Source organism: Heterocephalus glaber, unplaced genomic scaffold (genome assembly GCF_053883595.1).
Source record: "Heterocephalus glaber isolate CG9 unplaced genomic scaffold, H.glaber_assembly_v1.0 deba00000738, whole genome shotgun sequence".
NCBI classification, from domain to species: domain Eukaryota; kingdom Metazoa; phylum Chordata; class Mammalia; order Rodentia; family Bathyergidae; genus Heterocephalus; species Heterocephalus glaber.
In genome coordinates this window covers 12,392,994-12,415,086 of record NW_028258161.1, presented here as the reverse complement: position 1 = coordinate 12,415,086, position 22,093 = coordinate 12,392,994, and the positions used below count along the sequence as shown (strand labels likewise).

At 36.2% G+C, this 22,093-nt stretch overlaps 1 protein-coding gene and 1 pseudogene across 4 annotated transcripts in view; both read right to left on the bottom strand.

The window, feature by feature from the left end:
* Positions 1-22,093, bottom strand: part of Epc1 (enhancer of polycomb 1) — a 97,042-nt gene that overhangs the window by 8,928 nt on the left and 66,021 nt on the right. For all 3 annotated transcript variants that reach the window (XM_087206992.1, XM_087206990.1, XM_087206991.1), the window contains exons 2-10: positions 21,404-21,563; positions 10,458-10,603; positions 9,865-10,071; positions 9,410-9,558; positions 7,877-8,036; positions 5,288-5,464; positions 5,115-5,204; positions 4,882-5,030; positions 3,778-4,130 (exon numbers count right to left, since the gene is read on the bottom strand). In XM_087206992.1, coding sequence (XP_087063118.1) covers positions 3,778-4,130; positions 4,882-5,030; positions 5,115-5,204; positions 5,288-5,464; positions 7,877-8,036; positions 9,410-9,558; positions 9,865-10,071; positions 10,458-10,603; positions 21,404-21,563 — 1,591 coding nt within the window. The remainder of the gene's footprint in view (positions 1-3,777; positions 4,131-4,881; positions 5,031-5,114; positions 5,205-5,287; positions 5,465-7,876; positions 8,037-9,409; positions 9,559-9,864; positions 10,072-10,457; positions 10,604-21,403; positions 21,564-22,093) is intronic.
* Positions 10,555-21,560, bottom strand: LOC110345265 (testis-specific Y-encoded-like protein 1; annotated as a pseudogene). The gene is made up of 2 exons (XR_015449562.1): positions 21,404-21,560; positions 10,555-20,708 (listed from the first exon to the last, which is right to left on the bottom strand). The product of XR_015449562.1 is annotated as a testis-specific Y-encoded-like protein 1 (transcript).

Genomic DNA, 22,093 nt, shown 5'->3' with positions numbered 1-22,093 from the left:
ACCCAGAAACCTATTTTAAAAGGCAGCTCAAATTAAAATTTCTTTGAGCTCTTTTTAGTTCACAGGAAGAGCTCATGTAGGAAGAAGGTAACTTTAAATAGACACAAAATTTAAAGAACCGTCCATGTAGCCTAGCCCCTAATTAGTGAGGTTGAACTGATAGGGTCCACCAGCCCTTATGAGTCACCTAGAAACCCAGTTAACCAAAGTCTGCTGTCAGTCTTCCGGCCATGGGTGACTTGAGTGTGGGATTACCTGGGGTCAAACAGTGGTGGTTACTCTCCCACACCACCGTGCAACTGCAGAAATACCAGCACGTCACTACAGTGCTGCTCCAGACTCCACTACAGACGCTATGTGATAAATCCACTTTCCACACTGAAACTTTCTCAATTCTTAAATATTTAAAGATTAAAGTCCTGCAGATTTACAAATATTAACAATTAAAATGTTCAGTGCTCAAATATAATTTCCTTTCCCACAGCAAGAATAAAATCAAGTTACAAACTAAATTGCATTAAGTTATACATATACAAAATTGGAACACATATTCTTAGCCATAGATCTTCTATTCACTAATGATAATAAATTACATATTCAGCACATCCATGTGAGTTTAGAAAAATGACTTCCAATGCTGATGAAATTTCCTTAGGGACTAGGAATTCAAATCCTGAATATATCATTGTGGTTTAAAAAACATTTTCCTTTTTCAGTCTTTCTGGAATTTTATCAAGGACTCTTATGTAAGAGTCCTTTCTAGTTATGAAAAAGGTATTAATACTGTTCTCTTTGACATCCCCCAACTCAAACACACAAAAATGCATTCTTAGGGCCAGGGATTTAGCTCAGTGGTTCCGCTGCCTGCCTCGAAAGTGCGAGGATCTGAGTTCGATCCAAAAAAAAAAAAAAAAAAGTGCATACTCATCCACTGAACAAACGCTAAGGTTTCAAAGGTGTTAACGTGGATTTTTAAAATTCAAAAACTGCATTTGGAAACTGTTGAAATCACATTATTAACTAATAATCATTAAAAATAACGTTTATCCTTTAGTGTGAAGATCTAGTCCTGAGATTCTAAATACACATTCAATAGGTCTTCCCATGGTCCTCAACACTGTTCTTCTGCTGCTCAGAAGCCAGCTCAATAACTAGCACCTGCTGAGGGAGGTGACTGTGACTCCTCAGGACACACTTCCAGTTACACAACTCTGTACAACAGCTAAACTGAGGTACAAACAAAAATGACTCTAAGCTCTTAAAACATAGGCTATAAAAATTACTGTGTTAAAATTCATGCAATTTACTAAAACAAACACTCCTGGTATTCTCAGTTAGAATTTCCTATTTTAAAATGAGAGTAAGACCTCACACATAATTATTTAGAAAAAGGAATCAGCCCAGAGGGCATAACTAGGTTACTTTTAAGTATAAATTTTTATAACAACTGAATAAACAGAAAAATGGCTATATTATAACCTATATATTTGGCTTAAGCAGCAGAAAAATGGATCAAGTGAGTTGTATGTGATATAATGGTTAAATCAGTATAGTCAAAATTAAGCCTTAAAAACTCCTCTGGAGGGGCCCTGATGGAAACCCTTGTTATTCAGTAAACCCAACACAACCAATGTTGACTTTTGCATCACACGATTCAGGGTTTCTTTGGTCTAAGTATTAGATGAAGAAGTTTGGTTTTGATCTGGGTGCCATGCTATATGAAAAATCAATTTATACCACAATTATAATGAAAGCAGTGAGATGCTTAATGTATGAATGAAGTAAAAGCAGTCAGGGGCAGGGATGTAGCTCAGTGACACCTCCTGCCTGACAAGCACAAGGTCCTGAGTTTGATTCCCAGTATGGGGGCCGGGCAGTGAGGGAGTAGACAGGGACACTGCAATAAAACAGCAAAGAAGTTCAGCTTCTCCCATTCTAGGTTCGTTCTGGAGAACACATGCTTTCAAGGGAAATGTATTTATGATCCTGTGCAATATGTGAACAGCCAACTTTTCTTTTGTCCTGGGACCTATAGTTGAATTCACTTAAGTTAAATGCATGTATGATATGACTACACTGAAATTGCAGAACATAAAGAGAAAAGCTTTAGTCTCTGAGACACTCACAGATATAAAGGAACAGTGTTACCCTGGGCATCTATTTACAAAGTATATAGGAAAATCAAGCAAAATTTAAGAGAAAATTAAAAACAACTAAGTGCAACAGAAAAAAGCTTGTAGGCCCATTTTTTTTTTAAAGTATATACAGAAGAAAGGAAATGATTAAGAAGAAAAATTACAAGGCCTACCAAAGATTTTTTTCCAGTTAACTTTTGGTAATGGTCACCTTTTAATATTCTTTGGTGAACGTATCAAGGTAGTTTTACAACTGATACTGACATGCCTATGAAGGCAGTATAGCAAAAATAATTTACACTTAAAAAGACCGTAATAAAACCCTTAGGATAGTTATACACTTCCACTTTTCTGTACGGGGTGCAGAGAAGATGTAGACTGATGGAACATGGGTGTTTTTTCAAGAAGTCTCAATTATATACAGCTTAAAAAGCTTAATTATCAAGAGAAAACTATTCCAAGTTTATACTTTATTTATTTATTTTTGGTAGCAGGGATCGAACTCGGGTCCTTGCGCTTGCACAGCAGGCAGCGAAACCACTGAGCTAAATCCCCGGCCCCCAAGCTTATACCTTTGAAACCCTCACACTCACAGTATGTAAGACTTCACACTGAAAAATTCTTCATTTTGACTTTTAAGACTACGAAAAGCATGGAGAAACTGGCTTTTGGAGACAAAGACATTAAAATTAATGGAATTATTAATAATCTGTTAGGCCTCAGAAAAACTGCTTATCTTCCAGATGATTCTGGAAATGTGATTAATTTTCTTATAAGCTGAAAGGCTTTTATTTCATAGAAGTGGTTTTTTCTAACCACCAAAGTAATTCATTTATGGAATATTTCCTGTAGGCCTTTAAAAGCAAAATTTCCTATTTATAAAGTAGTTTTACTGTATCCTTAATAGGTGAGACTACAGAAACAATAAATACCCTTAGAGTACTTTCAAAAATCTCTATTTGTTACCTTAAAAAAAAATCTGTAATAACACACTTCAACAATGAATTTCTATAATCTATATGCCTCAAATAGCATACACTTATACATTAAAACAGCTTAAAAAAAGCATTTTACACACATTTCACAATGTAAACACAATGAAATTAGATGTTATCTAAAAATGTTTCCAGAAATATTAAAACAACTTTTAACTTAAATATTTCTCTTTGAAAATTTAAGTTTCTCTTATACATTATTCTGAACTATGGTGTCTGCATATAAGTTATGCATACTTATTGACTTATTATTCTCTATGTTTAAGCTCATCAGATAAAGACTGGACATGTTCAAGTATAAAACAGTAACAACGTGGGGTCCATTTTCTTTTTATATTGTTTGAAAATGTAATTGATGGGTCTGGGGATTTAGCTCAGTCCCGGGTACCAAAAAAAAGAAAATGTAACTGATGAATTTTCATGAACTGCACCCAGGAAACAAATGTCACATATTAAAACAGTAACAAAACCACTTCTGTATGTGGGTCTATTTAAACGAAGACATATATATACAAACTCATATAGCAGCAGTATTACTGAAGAGTATCCATATAAAAAGTACTTTTAGCTACAAATATAACAGACCACATACTTAAAACGGACAAGCCCAGTAATTCTATAGACATACGCATCACAAACAAACATACCAAAGTGTGTTGAACCGCTGCTACTTTTACTTTGCGTAGAGGTACTGCATGTCTGGGTCCCGGGTTGTGCTGTGCCTGTCCGATTTATACTCCTATATAATTTCCTACTGGAGAGTTCATCACTGTCACTGTCATGCAGCGATGGTGTCCGAGGCCTAAAATGCCGCCATCTACATGATTTGATATTGACTAGTATCTGACTGAGGTCTTTAGAGAAAGATCTGTCCGAGGTATTTGTTTCTGAGGTATTGGCAAACTGATTGACTGGAGAATGTTGTGGTGAGGAAAGCATTTCCAAATCCAGATGGCGAAATACACTGTCATAGTCTGAATGAGCTCTGTCCAGGAAGACCCTATTAAAAATGAGACAAAAACCTCATTAAAAACAGCTATTCAAAGATTAAATAAAAAAGACTGTCAGTACCTTTCTTTTCCCAAACCAAAGTTGAATAAAGCATAATGAATATTTAAAAGCCATAAAGTTGATTCTTTTAGTTTTGGGCCCTTTTAGGCCAAATTTCAATTTCTGATGAAGGTTTAAAAAACAAAAATCAAATTATTTTCCAACCAAAGTTTTTCACTTTGTTTTTAATGTGTTCTGCAGTTCCTTTCTTCTCTCCAATAAACTTCTCATACCAAGGCATTTAGAGTATGGAGTTCTATTGTGCACAGGAAGAACAACAATCTTGACAAACCAGGATGTCAAAACTGGGTCATGCATAACTTATTACATTATTTAATGTGACAGTTGTAGGTCTACTTAATCCTTTCTCCCAGAAGGCAACCTTTTTTGGGAGTAGTTTCTTTAACCTATGTGTGCTAACATGATTTATACTTGTCTTCATCTATTCCATTTTTTAAGCACTGTATCCCTTGGCAGTTTATCTGAGGCTTTCAATCTTGGAGAGAAAAGCAGAGCTGATCTATCTATCTAGGCCACATTAACAGTTAGACACTGTGTGTGTTAAGGCTGTTTAAGGACCGAGTAGCAAAGGGGCAAATTAGTTAAGAACAGCAAACAGGAATCAACACCCTGGTTAGACTTGAAATCTGATCAATCCACTGTCTAAAATACCCCTGTGATAGGAATACAGAATACTTCACCTTCCACCGCGCCCAACCCGTCTTCGTGCAAATCCAATACACCTTTGGGGCACAGTGAGAGTAGTTAAGCAGTATCTGTATCGCACATCCCCTAATCCTCCATCTTTAGGACTAGTCCAAGGCCAGTTGCCAGTTTGGTCTAAGTGAGGCTTAAAAAAAAAAATCCAAAAAGCATTATTTTATTTTGCGGTTAAAGGCAAATAGTTTATTTACAAAGAAAGTCTAAAACTTACAGCATAGTACTGACAGCCTGCTTTCCTACGGAAAGCAAAAGGACCATCAGGATCATTCTCTTCCTCAGCTTCCGAAGAGCCAGACAAAACCTTTAATAAAATGCATGGAATAGGTCAAATGTGTGACCTCCTCCACTCCTCCTCTACATTCATAAAGGCATTCTTATATGTACCTGGGAGAGAGGTTCTTCGTCTGAGCTGGGAAAGTCATACTGATTTAAATCTTTAGCATTAAAGACTGGCAGTGCAGCAGGACTCGTCTGTTGAGGAGTAGCAGCAGCAGACGATGGTAAGACTTTGGGCTTCTTTTCATATTTCCGTTTCGGTCGGACAATATCGGCTTTATCTTGCTGCAACAAAGACATGAATTAATTATACACCAGAAACCATGTTCTACAAACTTCGTTTTGGGGAAAATTTTAAAAGAGAAGTTTGCTGCTATAATTAAGGCATTTATATTAACAAGAGCCACAAGATTCAAGTCTGGCCACCTTACACATTAACATTACAGAGAACTGGCCTCTGTAAAAACAAGAGTATGTCCCGCACCACACACAGTCCTGTGAACTGTTTGGTTTCCACTGAACACTTAAGGGGAGAGCAGAAGTTCTCCAGCTTCTAAATTCTGTAACTGCAACTGGGACTTACGATTAGCTCCTCTAATTTTAAATCGTCTATAAAAATTCTAGGAGGAAGAAAAAAAAGGAATGTCTAGTACCTGCACTCAAGCTATAACAAATCAGTATATGAAAAGTAATAATAAAAACAACTTGACACACACAAAAAGCAAATTACAGATAGCTGTTAACAAACTGGAAAATGAAACCCTAATGCTGAGGGATTATAAAAATAAATGTAAGACTGCTAGCTGAACAACTGAAGCTTCCAGGGATGTTAGATTCTGAGCACTTTCAGAGGATAATGTGCATGCCAGAGATGACGGCAATGGTTAGAGGTATGAATCTGCTACGTACAGAATAGCTAAGGAAAACTGAGAGGTAGAAGTTGTATGTGTTAGGAAGAAAAAGATCATGGCAAATACTGTATCATGGTTGTGTAAATACACCAAGTATTTATATTAAATACACTAAGTATGTTTAACTATTAAACTATAAAGTATGTTAAGGCATTATAGTTTATTGGAGAAAGTTAACTACTGGAACTAAACAGTATCTGGACAATTCTAGTGGTCTATCACCATGACAGCCTTATCAGAAGCTAGCTATGGCCACACAGAGTTTAGAGAGAGGGACAATAGACTTAATAAAATTTAGAATAAGCATAAAATTTAAGTGTCTTTGTGAACAATATATTTATATGAGTAAGATTAAACATTTTGGAGCATGATTCTAACTTCTAGATTATCAAAGACAATGACTTTTCTTGACCAACCTCCCCAGCAATTTATTATTTTTTTAAATTTTATTGGTACATTTTAGGTACACAATATAATGACATTCATCATTGGAAATTTGCACCTTTACGTAATCTCTCTTGGTTCTTATTTTTTCCCCATTCCCCTGCCCTCCCTTCAACCCCTCCATCCCTCCCTATTTACAAAGACTTTGTTTCTATTTTTTCATTTTCTCATATTAATTCCATTCCCTTCTTTCCTTTCCCCTTCCCCTCCCACTTCCCCTTTGCCCCTTTTCTTCCAATTTCACATTATCTATTATACCTTTTAGTCCTTACACTTTTAGTTTCTCACATTAGAGAAGCTATTCGGTATTTACACGTGTGTCCTGTTCATTTCACTTAAAGTATCGCCTCAGTGTGCATCCATTTAGCTATAAATGTCTCTAATTTCTCATTTTTTATGGCTGAGAGGTACTCCATTTTACAAAGAAAACCACATTTTCTTTATCCAGTCTCCAGCTGATGGGCAAGTGGGCTGCTTCCAAATTCCCAGCAATTTAAAAAATCAAAATGTCCATGTTTTCTCATAAAATGGGCCCTGGCATTGCTCTAAATGACAGGAAAAAAGTTGAGGTTGCAGATGTCCTAACTCTAATAGGTATGACAAGCTGTACATTCAACTGAAGTTCTGTGTGACCACAATAAAAAAACTGCAGGGAGGTGATATTAAAATAATCCAGAGAAGACACCAAAATTGACGGCAGACTCACCCACTCCCCAAACTGAACTGGGAAGAGTGAATTTTAAGTTTCATGATAAATTTCATACAAAAAAATAATCCTCCCCAGATAAATGTTTTTCAGGAAGCTGTCACTTAACTGCCTTCCTTTCTTTCTCTTAGGTTTTCCTTCACTGATTTTATTTTCCTTCACCAACTGTATTCGTCACAATGTGTGGAATATTTGGTTACCGAGGAAATTTGTCAAAATACTTCCATTTCTAAAACACTACCTATATTACAAACTATTAAAATCAGATGCCTAAATTACCCCCTTATGTTTTTATTACATACACTTATACACTAGTATGTTCATAAAGGGCAAGATAAACTCATGGTGTCAGGAAGTATTTCAAGTCCTGCTCCCTAACCTTACATACTTTGAATTATTTCAACAGCTCATAATCCTACAACTATGAAAATATTCCTTCTATCAACAAAGTAACAAAATCTTCCTTTTATAAGATAAGGAAATAACAAAAAACTTCTGTATTTCTTTATAACATACCAATATCATTTCAGTTTTACATCATGCTTCATGGTAGGTTTTGTATGTATTTAACTCTCATTCTAATGATAAAATACAACCGCCATTACCAGATACTATTGTCACAAAAACTTTTATCACCTTATTGACTTTAAACTCCTTCACATCCATCACTTCCTGATGTTTAAACTGACTGCTATTAGTAATGGGAATGATGGGGACAGCGTAAGTAGGTTTCATTGGCTGTCTCTGAGCCATGACCTCACACATGATCTCTCCACTGTAGTCACCCAGATTATACCTGAAATTTAAACAAAGAACGTTTAAAAGTGTATATATTCAAAGACTATAATGCAATATTTGATAAATATATATTGTGAAAGGACCAACACAATCAAGCTAGCATACACATCCATTTCCTCAGTTACCCTGTGTGATAAGATTATTTAAAACGTACTCTTAGCAAATTTCAAACATCTACACTATCAACCAGAGTATATACAGTCTGTCTCCAGTTATTCATTTTATAACTGTAAGTTTGTATCCTTTGATTATACAAAAATGTAGTTTTTATCTGTAAATAAAGCTTGAGGAGTTTTTAAGTTATGTAAAGGCATATCTGTATAACCATTAATACCTGAATAGAATATGTTTATGACATCAATTAGACATAAGGTTACAGTTAAATAATTCCTTTTCTTTCTTCTTTCTACTTTTTTGGCTCATAGTTGTATTTTGGCACATAATGACTACAGGGAAAAAAACCAAAAGTCAACATTTTGATTTAGCAATTTGGTGACAAACCTGGTGGAGAAGTTGGAATTAATGCCTAAAGTGGTACAGAGAATTTCTGCTGATTAGAATTGTCTGTGTTATAAAACTAATTTTTCTTAAAGGAATCACAAGAGATTTAACAATGATGCGTCTCTCTGGATAGGACTCAGAGGGAGGGCAGTGAGGCCTGAGGTTTTCATTATGTACATCATTGAATGACTGAGTGTTAAGATGCCTTTCCTCCTTCCTTTTATACTTTTCTATTTAAAAAAAACCCAACTGTTGCTGGGTGTGTTGGCATATGCCATAAGGCCCGCTACTTGGGAGGCTGAAGCAGGAGGATCACAAGTTCAAGGGTAGCCTTAGCAACTTAGTGAGACTATGTCAAAAACTTAACAAAAGGGCCGGGGATTTAGCTCAGTGGTTTTGCTGCCTGCTGCGCAAGAGTGAGGACCCAAGTTCAATCCCTGGTACCAAAAACAACAACAACAACAACAACAAAACAAAAACAAAAACTTAACAAAGGCTGAGGATATAGCTCAGTGGCAGAGTACCCTTGGTTCAATAACCAGTATGGGGAGGTGGGTGAGGATCTAATATCAAGTGAATAAAACAAAAGCTTTAGAACTGATGAATGTTCTCTCTTTCACAGCCCTGCACACAACTCAAATAAGAACAAATGAAAATGGAAATACCTGACATATTTTACTGTTCATAAGCCCCATCACTTTAAAAAAAAATAAGGACAGGAATGCATGTAATATTATATGAAGTATAATACCACACCCAAACTTAAACAGTCTATTATAATTACTAAAAGAAGATATTTCTGCAATTACCATAATTGCTCAAGAAACAACTCATATAAAACATTACCGATACTATTAAAATATGTTTTACCTCTTTTCCATAATCTCCAGTGTTAAATGCAATAGCTCCCTTTTACTCTTTTCTCTTCTTTTTATCATCTCTAGAATAGTGACAGCCCGACTCAGATCTCGACGCAGCTTAAGCATTTTTTCATAAGAGGCTTCATCATTTTTGCGATTCTGCAGATATAAAGCTGCTTATTTAATATGAATAAGTACTTCTAAGCAGTGGTGCTATGAGCAGAGTTACACTGTAAGGAAGCATGGATCACCAGGAAATCAAATTTTGTATGTGACTTTTTAAAGTAAATTTATCATCAAAATATATCATTAATAGCTCCATAATAAATCTGAAGGTCAGCTTAAATATTTCCCCTTATAATTGTAAAGAAAGCCTTTTATAACATAAATCAAAGAATTAAGATATTAATGACTGTAAATAATTTTTAAAATAGAAAAAATTTTTAAGTACACAGATTTACTTACTTTTCGAGTCTGCATTTTTTCCGTGCGTCTCCTAAAAGCCACATAAGGATCGTTTGTGCTGGAACCATCTCGCTTCTCCTGTTTTACTGATGGAATTAGAGACGGCCCTCGACAGGTTTTTCTCTTTTTAATCCAGTATTCATAAACTTCTCTAATTAATTCATCATCTTCTTTTAGTAGCAGTTTGGCTTCCTGCAGACTGACTGGCTAAATGTAAAATATTATGTCATTTTCATGTAATACATATGTGGGGAATCAAAAGTATTCAAAATCAAAACAACAGTACTAACAAATAACAAACATATATAGTACCTTATCCATTTCAGTAACTGAACTAGATGCTTCACACACAGTATTTACTTAGTTTTGACAATAATCCTATGATGTTCATCATTTCTATTTTGTATCTGGGGAAAGTCAGGCAGAGAAATTTAAACATACTACTTAAAGATTAGACAGGTCAGGAAGAGGTAGGAGAGGTGCGATGTGAGTGCGTGCTTTTTAACCCCAAACTGCGAGCTTAGCCTCCCTCAATCTTAGCTTTCATAAATACAAACATTTACACAGGCACACTTAAGATACAGAAGTTGTACCTGCTGACCACTGCCTTTTTCCAGACGATCAATCATCTCCTCAAATTGCAATGGACAGATGTCCATTTTCTTTTTCAATTTATTCACAAATACTTCATCTTCAGAATCCAAATCATAATCAGGCTGTTCAGCATCCAAACTAAAAGCTGACAGAAGAAACCATAAGCAATCATTTACTGTGTGAATTCAACTGATTTAAAAAAAAAAAAAAAAGAAAAGCAAAAAAAAAAAACCTCTCACGGATGTCTGAATAAAAGCAAGACCTTTCTAAAGAAAGATTTTTGGATTTTGTTTTCAGTCACAATCTAAGCTTACAGCTATGTCTCCCACATTTAAAGTTAAAAGAAAGACTATCGCTGGAGATTTAGCTCAGTGGTTCTGTCACCTGCCTTGCAAGCGCAAGGACCCAAGTTTGATCCCTGGTACCAAAAAAAAAAAAGAAAGACTATCTCTTGGGCCAGAGATTTGGCTCAGTGGTTCCGGCGCCTGCCTTGCAAGCGCAAGGTCCGGAGTTCAATCTCTGGTACCAAAAAAAAGAAAGACTATCTTTACTATGAATATAAATAAAACTAATAAAAGACATCAGAGGGGACCCTAAAGGCAAACAAAGTAGAAGCACATTACAAAGAACATAAGGAGGCTAACCAACCAATGTACAGGCTGGACCATGTGAACGTGCTGAAGTGCCACATTTGCCGCTCAAAACTCATGTACCAGCAACTTCACAATAGCTGTTGCTCAGTGAGCGGATTCCTGGCAAGATTTGTTTCCCCCTGAGGATTTGTTTCACTATCACAGTAATGGGAATGTGAGGCTTACTTCTTAAATCTGTCAAGAGCCACTGTTCTATACTCTATTTTCTAATGCCATTCAATTATTTATCAAATTAAGCTATGTTCATATTGATTTAAAAAGCAAAATATCAAATAGCTTGGTATCAGAACTTGTCTCCTACCTTTCCCTTGGCTTAATTCTTTCTACTAAACCTGGCAAGAAAACGCCTATGATATGAAGTCTTTCGTATCTAGTCTCTCTGTGTTGTTAAGTATTATATGATCCAGTAACATCAAATTTCGTATTATATCACATAGCATGTTATTTCATGACTTCAGGTCTTTACACTAGCTATTTTCTACCTCCCATCCAATCAGCAAATATCTTCTCTGGAATCCTTTCTTGACTGTCCCTCACCTAGTAAATGTCTCCTAACCAATTTTCCTTTTTTAATAACTATGAACCCTCTCCCCACAAAATGTGGTGTGTAAACAATCAGCTTTTGCATAAATAACATGCAATTCAAACATGATACCTAAACTCTGTAGCACAAAGGTTAAAAAACCCTGTTCTAGATCACTCCCTTTCTTCATAATATTTTCTGCAGATACTTCATAATTTACTTGTTAAGAATGTCTGTCTCCTAAAATGTGACTGATATCCTTGAGGGGAGGCCTATGTCTTAGCTATCTCTGCATCTCCAAGTGAAGAAAGGGTGACATGTTTCCTCTCTCTGTCACCTCTGCTTGCTGTACTCAACTGAAAATTATTCTAATGTTATCCATGGTTACTTAGGTGGGGGGAAAAAAATGGAAAAAACCAACCAACCAACCAACCAACCAACCAGTCACTTATTAGTGAAGTCTGTAACAGGTGTGACAGGAAACTGGCTGCAAATAATTGCCAAGCTTAATGTAGTAAATGCCCTAGAGGAAGAATCCAATAAATATTTGTAGAATTAAATGTATTATTTCATTGTTTTATTTTCCATTTTGACCTGTAGCAATTCCATAACATTCCTAATTAAAACAAATGAACATTCAGACCTTATAAAAATCTCTAGACGTTAGCATCTCTACCTGTATTACTTGCAACAAGAAGCCCTCCAATGATTTTTCATGATTTCATTTTGTATGTCATTGCTACACGAACAGGCTTTTGGAGATTCTAAACTGGATCAAATCTATTAGATTAAAACACTTGCTTGTTTTTGTTCCTAACGAAATTAATCCATATCTGTGTTGTCTAATGCAGTACAACTTGCCATATGTGGCTAATTAAATTGCATTAAATAAAAATTTAAAATTCAGTCTCTCAACTGAATGTGGTGGTGGCATGCCTATAATTTCAGCACTCTGGGAAGCTGAGGCAGGTCAAATTTAGCCACCTAGGAAGACCCCAAGTCTCAAAACAAAAAGGGAAAAAGGGCTGGGGATGTAATCATTGCAAAAGCCCTGCCTAGACTTAATCCCTACCACCACCAAAATAAAACGAAATAAAAATTCACTCTCTCAGTCACATTAGCTACATTTCAAATGCTAAATATGTACATGTGGATAATACTGTGCCAGATAGCACAGATTACAGAATATTTCCATTATTACAGAAAGTTCTATTAGAGCTGATACACATAATCCGGAAAGCTAAACCAATAGGGACAATCAATGTTCTCCTTTCTTAAGCTTCTATTTTATATATTTTTAGGAATTCACTTATATAGTACACTTTGACATTCTTCACTATGAAATTTATTTTTATTTAGATCATATGTCAAATCACAATCACAAAAGATTAGTCATAAAAATGGAACAACCTTAGTAAGTTACTTATGTTATCCTTTACTCTTCCATCAAAATACACTTATACTTCTGGTATACATGGCATCACCAATGATACATACCAGATCCAACCTATGAGGGACTTGACTCAAGACTGGAAAAGAAGATTTTTGTTGTATGAATCAAGAAGCTCAATATCTTTCCCACTAAAGTTAATAAGGATCTAACAAAGTCCACTAGTCACTGCAAGAGGAGTTTCATTCTGTCTGTACAAACACATCTAAAATCTTACATAACAGGGTATTTGTTCAGATATAGAATATTAAAACCCTAGAACAATGCTAACATCTAAAAACCTGCTTCGGATTTCATCTGACCGAAGAACTGCAGCCAACGATCTTTATAATTTAGCATCAGATGAACCTGTGGCTTCCAACTCTCAGCTCCACCAGGGCTGAAAAAGATATAACAGTATTTATCACAGTCCCCCAAATAGGAGTTTTGCTTCAGACTTTTGGGTCCTATTACTGAATATGTTCAAAGTAGAAAAGAGTCCACAACAACAACATAAAAAACAAAACAATCACCTCTTCTAATTAAGTTGTCAATTAAAATTAGACCCAGCTAGTCTTTTATTGTAAAAGGCAAAGGCATTAGAAATGTTCCAGACTAAAGGATATTAAAAAGACAACTACTAAAAGTAACCCTAATCCTAGACTGACCTTGTCAGTCTATCTCCCTAAAGGGAGATGGATTATAAAATATATATAGCACACACTGTTGATTCTTACATAGTTCCATCTTGATCCTAATCGTAAAAATGATTTTTGAACTCCAAGCTTTCCATGTTGTATCATTCAGCTCTTGACTAAATATACTTGCTTTTTTGACCCTTCAGAAGACAGAAGTTAAAAAACCTACCTATCAAGCTATCTCTATCCATCCATACACATACACGCGTATGAAAACCCATGTATCTACCCATCCACATATATGCACATAAAAACATACATCCTCGACTGTCCTTTGAAAAAGGTTTCCTTGAAACCCAAGTGCAAGGATTGAAGAGAAAGAAAAGAATTGTTCCTGACTATCCAGGGCAGAAGTGTTTTATCCCAAGAAGGAAAAATCCTAGTCATAATCTAGAAGCCCTGCAGACTATCATTCAAAAGAGAAACAATATTAAGATCCTTTGGCTCTCTAGATAATAAACAGCACTCAGTGAAATAGATCAGAAGGGACCTAAATCTGGAATTAAAGGGGACGGTGGCTGTAAAAGGGCTTTTTTTCCCTGAAGAGATCTGGGAGAAATTTTGATTTCTTTCCTAAGCCAGGTGAAGACAGGAATAGTGATAGAATTTTCCAAGCTAATGTTTGATGAAATGTTAATAGATAACATTTAATGAATAAGTTTGGAAAATGGGTTAAAATAATTTAAATATTTAATATATGACAAGCAGAGCCTACAAACAGTAATATGAATTATGGCTCTAGGGATGGAGAGGGGAATATAATAAGCAAATTCTCAAAACATAATTGATCATGTCTTTTCAGGGAATACTAATCATTAATTTAAAAACTCCAAGTAAACATTTGTATAACATTAGAAATTTTATTTTTTTTATGCTTTTATTCTACCATCATAAATATAAAAAAAAGACAAATATGCCAATAGTACATTTCTAATTTAACATAGTAATCTCACAGGTACTTAATGCAATTAAAGAAAAGAGACACATCCACTAAGTTGTTACCAGAACAAATTATCAAGAAAATCAATCAAGCCACGTATTTTTTGTGAATTATTTTTCCATGAAGACAATAACTTCACAAGTCTGATAAAGACCACGTCATCCAAACTATGTTGCTACAAATACAGCTTAACAGAAAAGAGAACCTGAAAACTCTTTAAGAATATTCACTTAAGTCTCAATACTGTACAGGAAAGTACAATTATTTCCAAATGTTCCCAAGTGAAAGCTAAAAAAAAAAAGCAAAAAAAAGCTATAGTTGAATTTTTCCAGCATTAACAGAAAATAACAAGTATTAATGAAATAACAACAGAATAATCTTCCATGTTTGTCAATTCACATAAACAAGAAAAGCATTCAAAATTGCACTGTTTCTTTAAAGAACCCTTTCCTAAGCAACATATTTAACACTCCAAAATTCCTGCAATTTTTCTATTTCAAACCTGAGAAAATATCTCCTCCCATTACCACTGATAGAATAAGACTGCCAGCTCTGTCAGCCCAGTCTTCATTCTCAACCCAATTTTTACCTGGCTCATTTCTGCCTCTTTTTGTTCAGTTTCCCCTACTTAAGAGCACCCATCATAGTCTCTTCTATTGATTGTAAAGTAATCTGCCCTTCTTTCCAACTAAATATGCCTCCCTTTAAGCCCTCTACATTTGTTAGAGCATGAGGAGTTGTGAAGGAAGGAGAGAGGAAAATCAGATCTCTAAGTCTATTGACTTATGGTAACCTCTCTACTCTGGAAATAAGAGCCAAAACAAAAAAGCCTACTTTTTCCGATGTTTCTAAACTATTTTTTTTAAAGTTTTTTCTTTATAATAGGAGGAAAACGTTAATATGGGCGACAGAGTTGTTGGCAACACTCAAAGGAGTTGACATCGCAAATAGCAGGCAACATTAGAAGGTAACAAGTGGTACGGGAAAAGTTATGAAGTAGCGTAAATCACAGAAAAACTGGTTCACTGTTACTCTCCCTTGACATCATTAATGCCCAGTACCGAGCTCCTAAACTGCTGGATGCAGAGCAGGAGGAGCAGAATGGCCTCCTGGACAGAAAGCTAGAAATCCAAGTGGCAGTAAAATCAGAGGCTCTCAGAAAAACAGGGTCTACGCAGTGTAAAGGTAATGCAACCTACATCATCACTGGCTTGTCTTAGAAGTAGTGTGAACTATTGTCATGCAGCATCGGATATTAACACAGAAGAGCATGGAAGCCAAGTATTAGTTAAGAAGTATGTCCATAACAGTCTCAATCTTGAAGTTGAAAGAGCTGAATATCCAGAAGAGAGAGGATACAGAGTTCAACCAAAAAAAAAAAAAAAAAAAAAAGCATACCATTGCTTTTGCCTAAGCTTAAATCCAGCAGGAGGCGGTAGGGGCATTTGTGCAGGAGTATTCCCTAAAGTAGAAGCTAACCGGATTGGAAACCAAAGGGCCTGGGGATCTCGACCGGCTCTCGTATTAAAATAGGTCGACGCCTGGCTCTGCGGACTCCTTCATGCAGCAGGTAGTATTGCAGTGGATTTGGCCACAGATCCTCTTTGATAATCTCCGCAATTCTGCCAGACTCTGGAAGACTGTGGTCTGAAAACCAGGTAAAAAAGCTGCAGATGAGGTCTTGGTTTCTGCGAATGAAGGTCTGGGGTTCACGTCCCCTACGCCATGTGATTGGAGTGGAGGGAGACACCACTCGCCCGGAGGATCTGACCTCATACTCCTTGGCGATCACCTTGTTTTTGAAGTACGGATTTCTTCTACAGAAGAACTTGAATTTGCAGCCCGTTCTAGGATGTCGGAGTTCCCTCACCTCCAAATTAGTTACGTACCTTAACATGTCTGCATCTTGGCCCCTATCCATGTGAGACAGCTGGGGGCGGTTCCTAAAGGCGGTCATCCAGAAGCCCAGGATACTCTGAATGATGTAGTTCCTTTGCTCCAGGTAATGTCGACGCATCCGTCCGAACTTCTGCTCCAGCTGTCGGAAGGCCCTGCCGCCTGAGCATTCAGTGTCCAGTTCCAGCTGGATGGCTTCCAGAGGATCCATGCGCAGATTCATATTTAGGGGCCAGGGCCTTGCCCCCTACACCTCCCCTGTCCCTCTATCTTCCTCCGCCACTTCCATTTCCTCACCTACTGGGGCTTCCTTCTCCACTGCCGCCTCCACAGCCTCCTCCTCCACGCCTTGCGCCATCACCAGTTCAGACCCCACCTCTTCTTCCACCGCTACAGAGGTGATGGCGCACTTTTCAGCCTTTGCTTCCTCGCCTTGCCTTTCCCTTTCCCGGCACCTCAGACGCGGAGCTCTGCGCCCCAGGTTTCCAGGACCTCCTCCCCATTCGGAGCGCCAGTTTTGCAGTCGGTGGCCACCAACTCTGCGGCTGCGTCTAGCCCCCCCAATGGAAGGCGGCGGCTCCTGTTGCCCGACCTCGGACTCTGCGCGATCGGGAGCCCCATCGACTTGGGCGCCTCCTCCGACGGCTGGGGCGACTTCTCGCTTCCCTCACCGGTCTCCGCCATCACCTGCGTCGCCTCTTTTTCCTGGCGGAGCGTCAGGCACCGGTCCGGTCTCCCGGGGCGTGGCCAGGAACGATAAGGCTACAGGTTTGAGGGAGAGCAGTCCTCTCCAACCCGTCCAGGCTGCTCTTGCTAGTAGTAGGAAAAGGTCTGTTTTCCTCTCAGAGACGCACTCTCAACATTAGAAATTTTAAACTAGAAATTACGGGAATTGAAATGAGCCAGTTCATTTGTTCGTTTGTTCATTCATGTATGTATAAAGTTCTCATTCATTTAGTCACTCAATCATTCGTGTGTTTATAAAATTCCTGAAGAAATATATACGCTATAAATATACATGGCTCCTAAAGAATTACACACAAATATATGTAACTACAGCGAGCGTTCCTAAAGAATTCAAGGCGATGTACTTTCATAAGTAACTTACTGGATCATCTCGCAGTCAAGATCCAATTTTATCTTTGAAAATTTACACTATTGTTAGTTTTTTCTCAGTTATTTTTAGTACATTAAAAGCCAATACCAATTTTAATCAATTTTACATAATTTCTTGTGAAAAAGAGAAGAGGGAACACTTTCCCACTTATTTTACGACACCGTATTACTGATACCCCAAACCAGACATGACAGATGATCATGAGAGATGTTACTAACTTTTTATGAGATCTTAAAATTCTGTTCAACACTTTAAAAAATAATAATGATAATAATAATAATATATCTCCTAGCCAAGTGAGATATATTTCAGGTATACAAAGCTAGTTCAGTATCTGGAAATCAGTTACTGTAACCTACCATATTAACAGATTGAAGAAGAAAAAAGTATAGGGTATCAACTGTTGCAGAATGAGCTCAACAAAATTCAACACCTATTCATGATAAAAATTCTCAGTACATTAGGACTAGAGTAAAACTTTTAAAATCTCATGAGAAGAAACATCCTAAAATCTACAGCTAACAGCATATTTAATAATAAAAAAACTGAATTCTTCTCTAAGATTAGAAACAAGGCAAAAGTGTTTGAGCTTCTTGTTCCTCTTATTTTAACATAGTACTAATGTTCCATCCTCTATCATAAGACAAGAAAAAGAAATTAAAGGCATCCTGATTTTTTTTAAAAACCTGGATTTGCAAACTACAGGATGATTGTCTAACATAAAATTCTCAATAGAATCTACAAATGCTAGAGAGGTTCAAATACTTCCCTAAACTGCGTAGTCCATTGTTTTAGAACTATTTCAAAATATATGCTAATTTCTTTCATTTATACTAAGTTTATCTTAGTTCACTGAAAATAAAATTTGTAAAAAAAAAAAAAAAAGAAAAGAAAATTTGTATTACATTTCCTTTATGTAAGAATCTTTTTGGTTTATGTTTTGTACTGTGTAACTACTTTGAAGGTAATGATACAGAGTGTAATAACTATTGTTATTCTCTTACTTGGCTATGAAGATGTTTTATTTTTTCATAAAAAATATTTCCAAATGTTTCTTAGAATACACACACACACACACACACGACTGTATGCCCTCAAAACTCAACAGTAAAACAAATACATTAGAAAATGTGCAAAAAACCCCAAAACAAACAAAAAAGAAAATGTGCAAAAGATATGCATGATCATTTTACTAAAGACTATGAAAAACTATTAACTCCAAATGCAGAGGATATGGAGAAACTGGATTACACATACACAGCTGGTGATAACATGACCCATCTAATCAGCAAATAGTGTGGCAGTTACTGTCCAAATTATAAATGAATGACTCAGCAAGTACACTCATGCATACTGATGCCAGAGAAATAAAAACTAATGTTCACATAACTTGTATATGAATCTTTATTTCTGTTTTTAACCATCTAAAACTAGAAGCTACCCAAATGTCTTCCAAAAACTGGTACATACACATCATAGACTACTACATAGCAACAAAAAGGAAAATATCATTGATATACATAATAAGAACTTCAAGGACATTAAATTGAGAAAAAACAGCTAATCTGGAAAGGATACATACTACACGATTTCATTCATGTAACACTGTGAAACAATATAACTACGGATGGAGAATAGGTTAGTGTTTGCAAGTTGTTAGGGATGGGGGAAAAAGATGGACGTGGCTATAAAGGAATGGCAAGAGGGAGTCTTCAGGTGATGGTACAGCTGAGTATCTTCTTTGTGGTAGTCATAAGCAGCTACACATATGAAAATCATGCATAGAAATGCAAACACACATGTACTAGTATAACTATTGAAATCTGAATAAACTTCATGGACTGTGTAGCCCAATGTCAGTTTCTTGGTTGTGAAATGGTATTATAGTTGTGCTTGAGGTTAAGGCTGGAAGAGGTTGGAGGAAGTGTGAATACCTCTGTTCAATTGTTTTTGCAACCTCCTATGAATCTATGTCACAAATTTAGCTGCATTGTCTTTACTAATACTCTAAAATGTATACAACTTCCTAAAGACTAGATACGTCAAATTTGTAGTGACTTAAAAGTTTTTCCTCCCAAATGAACTATAACTCTGCTGCCAGTTCATTATTATTTGACTACAATGTCAGCAGGGTCAATTCCTTTTTCAATATACTACCTTTTGACTTTCCAGACATCTAACTCACTACAGTTAGTAGTAAAATGTTTATTGTAGTAGGCTATGTCTTAAAAGAAACGCAAATTTTCTTCTGACAGTAATGGTAATGTAAACTGATTGATGTACTTTTTCCCCCAATCTGGCTTTAACCTAAAAGCTTCATTTGTAAGATAATAAGCTGGTCAGGATACAAAAACCAACTGTGTTCATGTATACCAACAATAAACCCATGAAGGGAGAAATCAGGAAAACAGTTCCATTCACAATAGCTTAAAAATAATTAAGTACCTAGAAATCAACCTAACCAAGAAGGAGAAATGCTACTATAATGAAAATTACAGAATTCTTAAGAAAAAAACGAAAGAAAACCAAAAGACATCTCTTGATCTTGGATCAATAGAAATCATATTGTTAAAATGGCCATATTATCAAAAGTGATCTAAATCTGGAAAAGCCCCTTGATCGTAATGCCCACAGGACAACAATGAAAGCTATGGGAATTTTACTATTTGTTTTCAAGTTATTACCTACTTGAGGACTATTTGTTTTCAAGTTATTACCTACTTGAGGACTGGGGGAATGAAAGGTAATAGTAGTGTATATATATAGTAGTATATATAGTAGTATATATATAGTAAGTCTACAGCCTTCAGCTGTTCATCACCAAATATGGTAGCTATCAAAGGAACATGTCTGCCAGGCGTGGTGGCACACACTTGTAATCCCAGCACTTGGGTGGCTGAAGCAGGAGGATCACCCCAAGTTCGAGGGTTAGAGGCCAGCTTGGAACACACAGTGAGTTCAAGGCCAGCCTGGGCTACATAGTTGACACCCTGCCTTAAAAAAAAAAAAAAAGATCATGTGTAATCAAGCACCTATCTACTATCAAGTGAAACAAGTTCCCAATTAGAACACTAAAACTGTTAAAACTAGCATCTCACTGTTAGTAGAAACACAGAGTGGGGGTTGGCAAACTATGACCCATGGGCCAACTCTGGCCTATCATGTTTTTATCAATAAAATTTTACTGAAACACAGCTAGGTCCATTTGTTTATATATTCTCTATAGCTGCTTTTGCCCTACAACAGCAGAGAAAAATAGTTGTGACAAAGATTGAGCTACATCTCTAGCACTTTTTTCCTGCCTCAGCTTCTCCAAATGCTGGGATTGCATGTGTATCACTATATAGGCTGCCAAGACATTCTTTAATTATTAATTCTAAACAGGAAGGAAACTATTCTGAGGCATATTCTTTATCTTGTCTAAAGTAGCACAAGATCCTATGCTGGAATCAAATTAAAAATCTATCTTAAGTGCTTCTTTGCCAAGAATCAATAAAAGACATCTTAAAAATCATCCTAAAAGTGGAAAATGATCTAGACACATTAGTAGGGCTATAAATATTGAAAAATTTTAAAAAGTAAAAAATGGGCTCTAATAACTTTCAAGCTGATGTTGATGAATGAAAAAGGTATCAAATTACATAAAGATAAATATAGAAAATACAATCATTAAAAGAACAATTACTTACGCTGTATGTGAATGAGCTGCTTTGGCATCTTAAATTCCCCAGGATATATAGATTCATAGTAAGCAATATTACTTTCTGCCTCCGGGACTGGTATAACCATATTATCCCTCTTCTCTCCATATACCTGCTGTGCTGAAATAGCCCGCTGAAGATGATGTTCCTATAGAGAACGGAAAATATGTAAGTTTATTGAAAAAGAAGCATACAGAATATATATCCTTACAAACAGGAATTTGCTCATTTGTTTAAAATGGATTTTAATAGCAAGTCTTGAAAACATCCTGTTAACAATACAATTAGTAATAAAAATATTTTAAGCCGGGTGAGGTGGCACATGCCTGTAATCCCAGGACTGGCAGGCTATGAAGGAAGAGGATCGCTGTAAGTTGGAGGCCTGCCTGGGCTACACAGCAAGACCTCAATATATATTTATATGTATGTATGTAACTTTAAATAGAAATGAGATTTTGTTAGAAACACTGAATATTTCCTCAAATTTTTACACCTTTCTTCAAAGGTACTACATCAAAATTGAGTCATACAAATATATTCAAAATAGTTAAACTAAAACTGTTAAAGCTTGTATTTTACAGATGCTACCTGAAGAAAGTTAAAGCACCTGAATTTATTATGTGAATAAAGAAGGCTCTGGGTAAAAATACATTTTATTGACTCAAATCTCCTATTCAC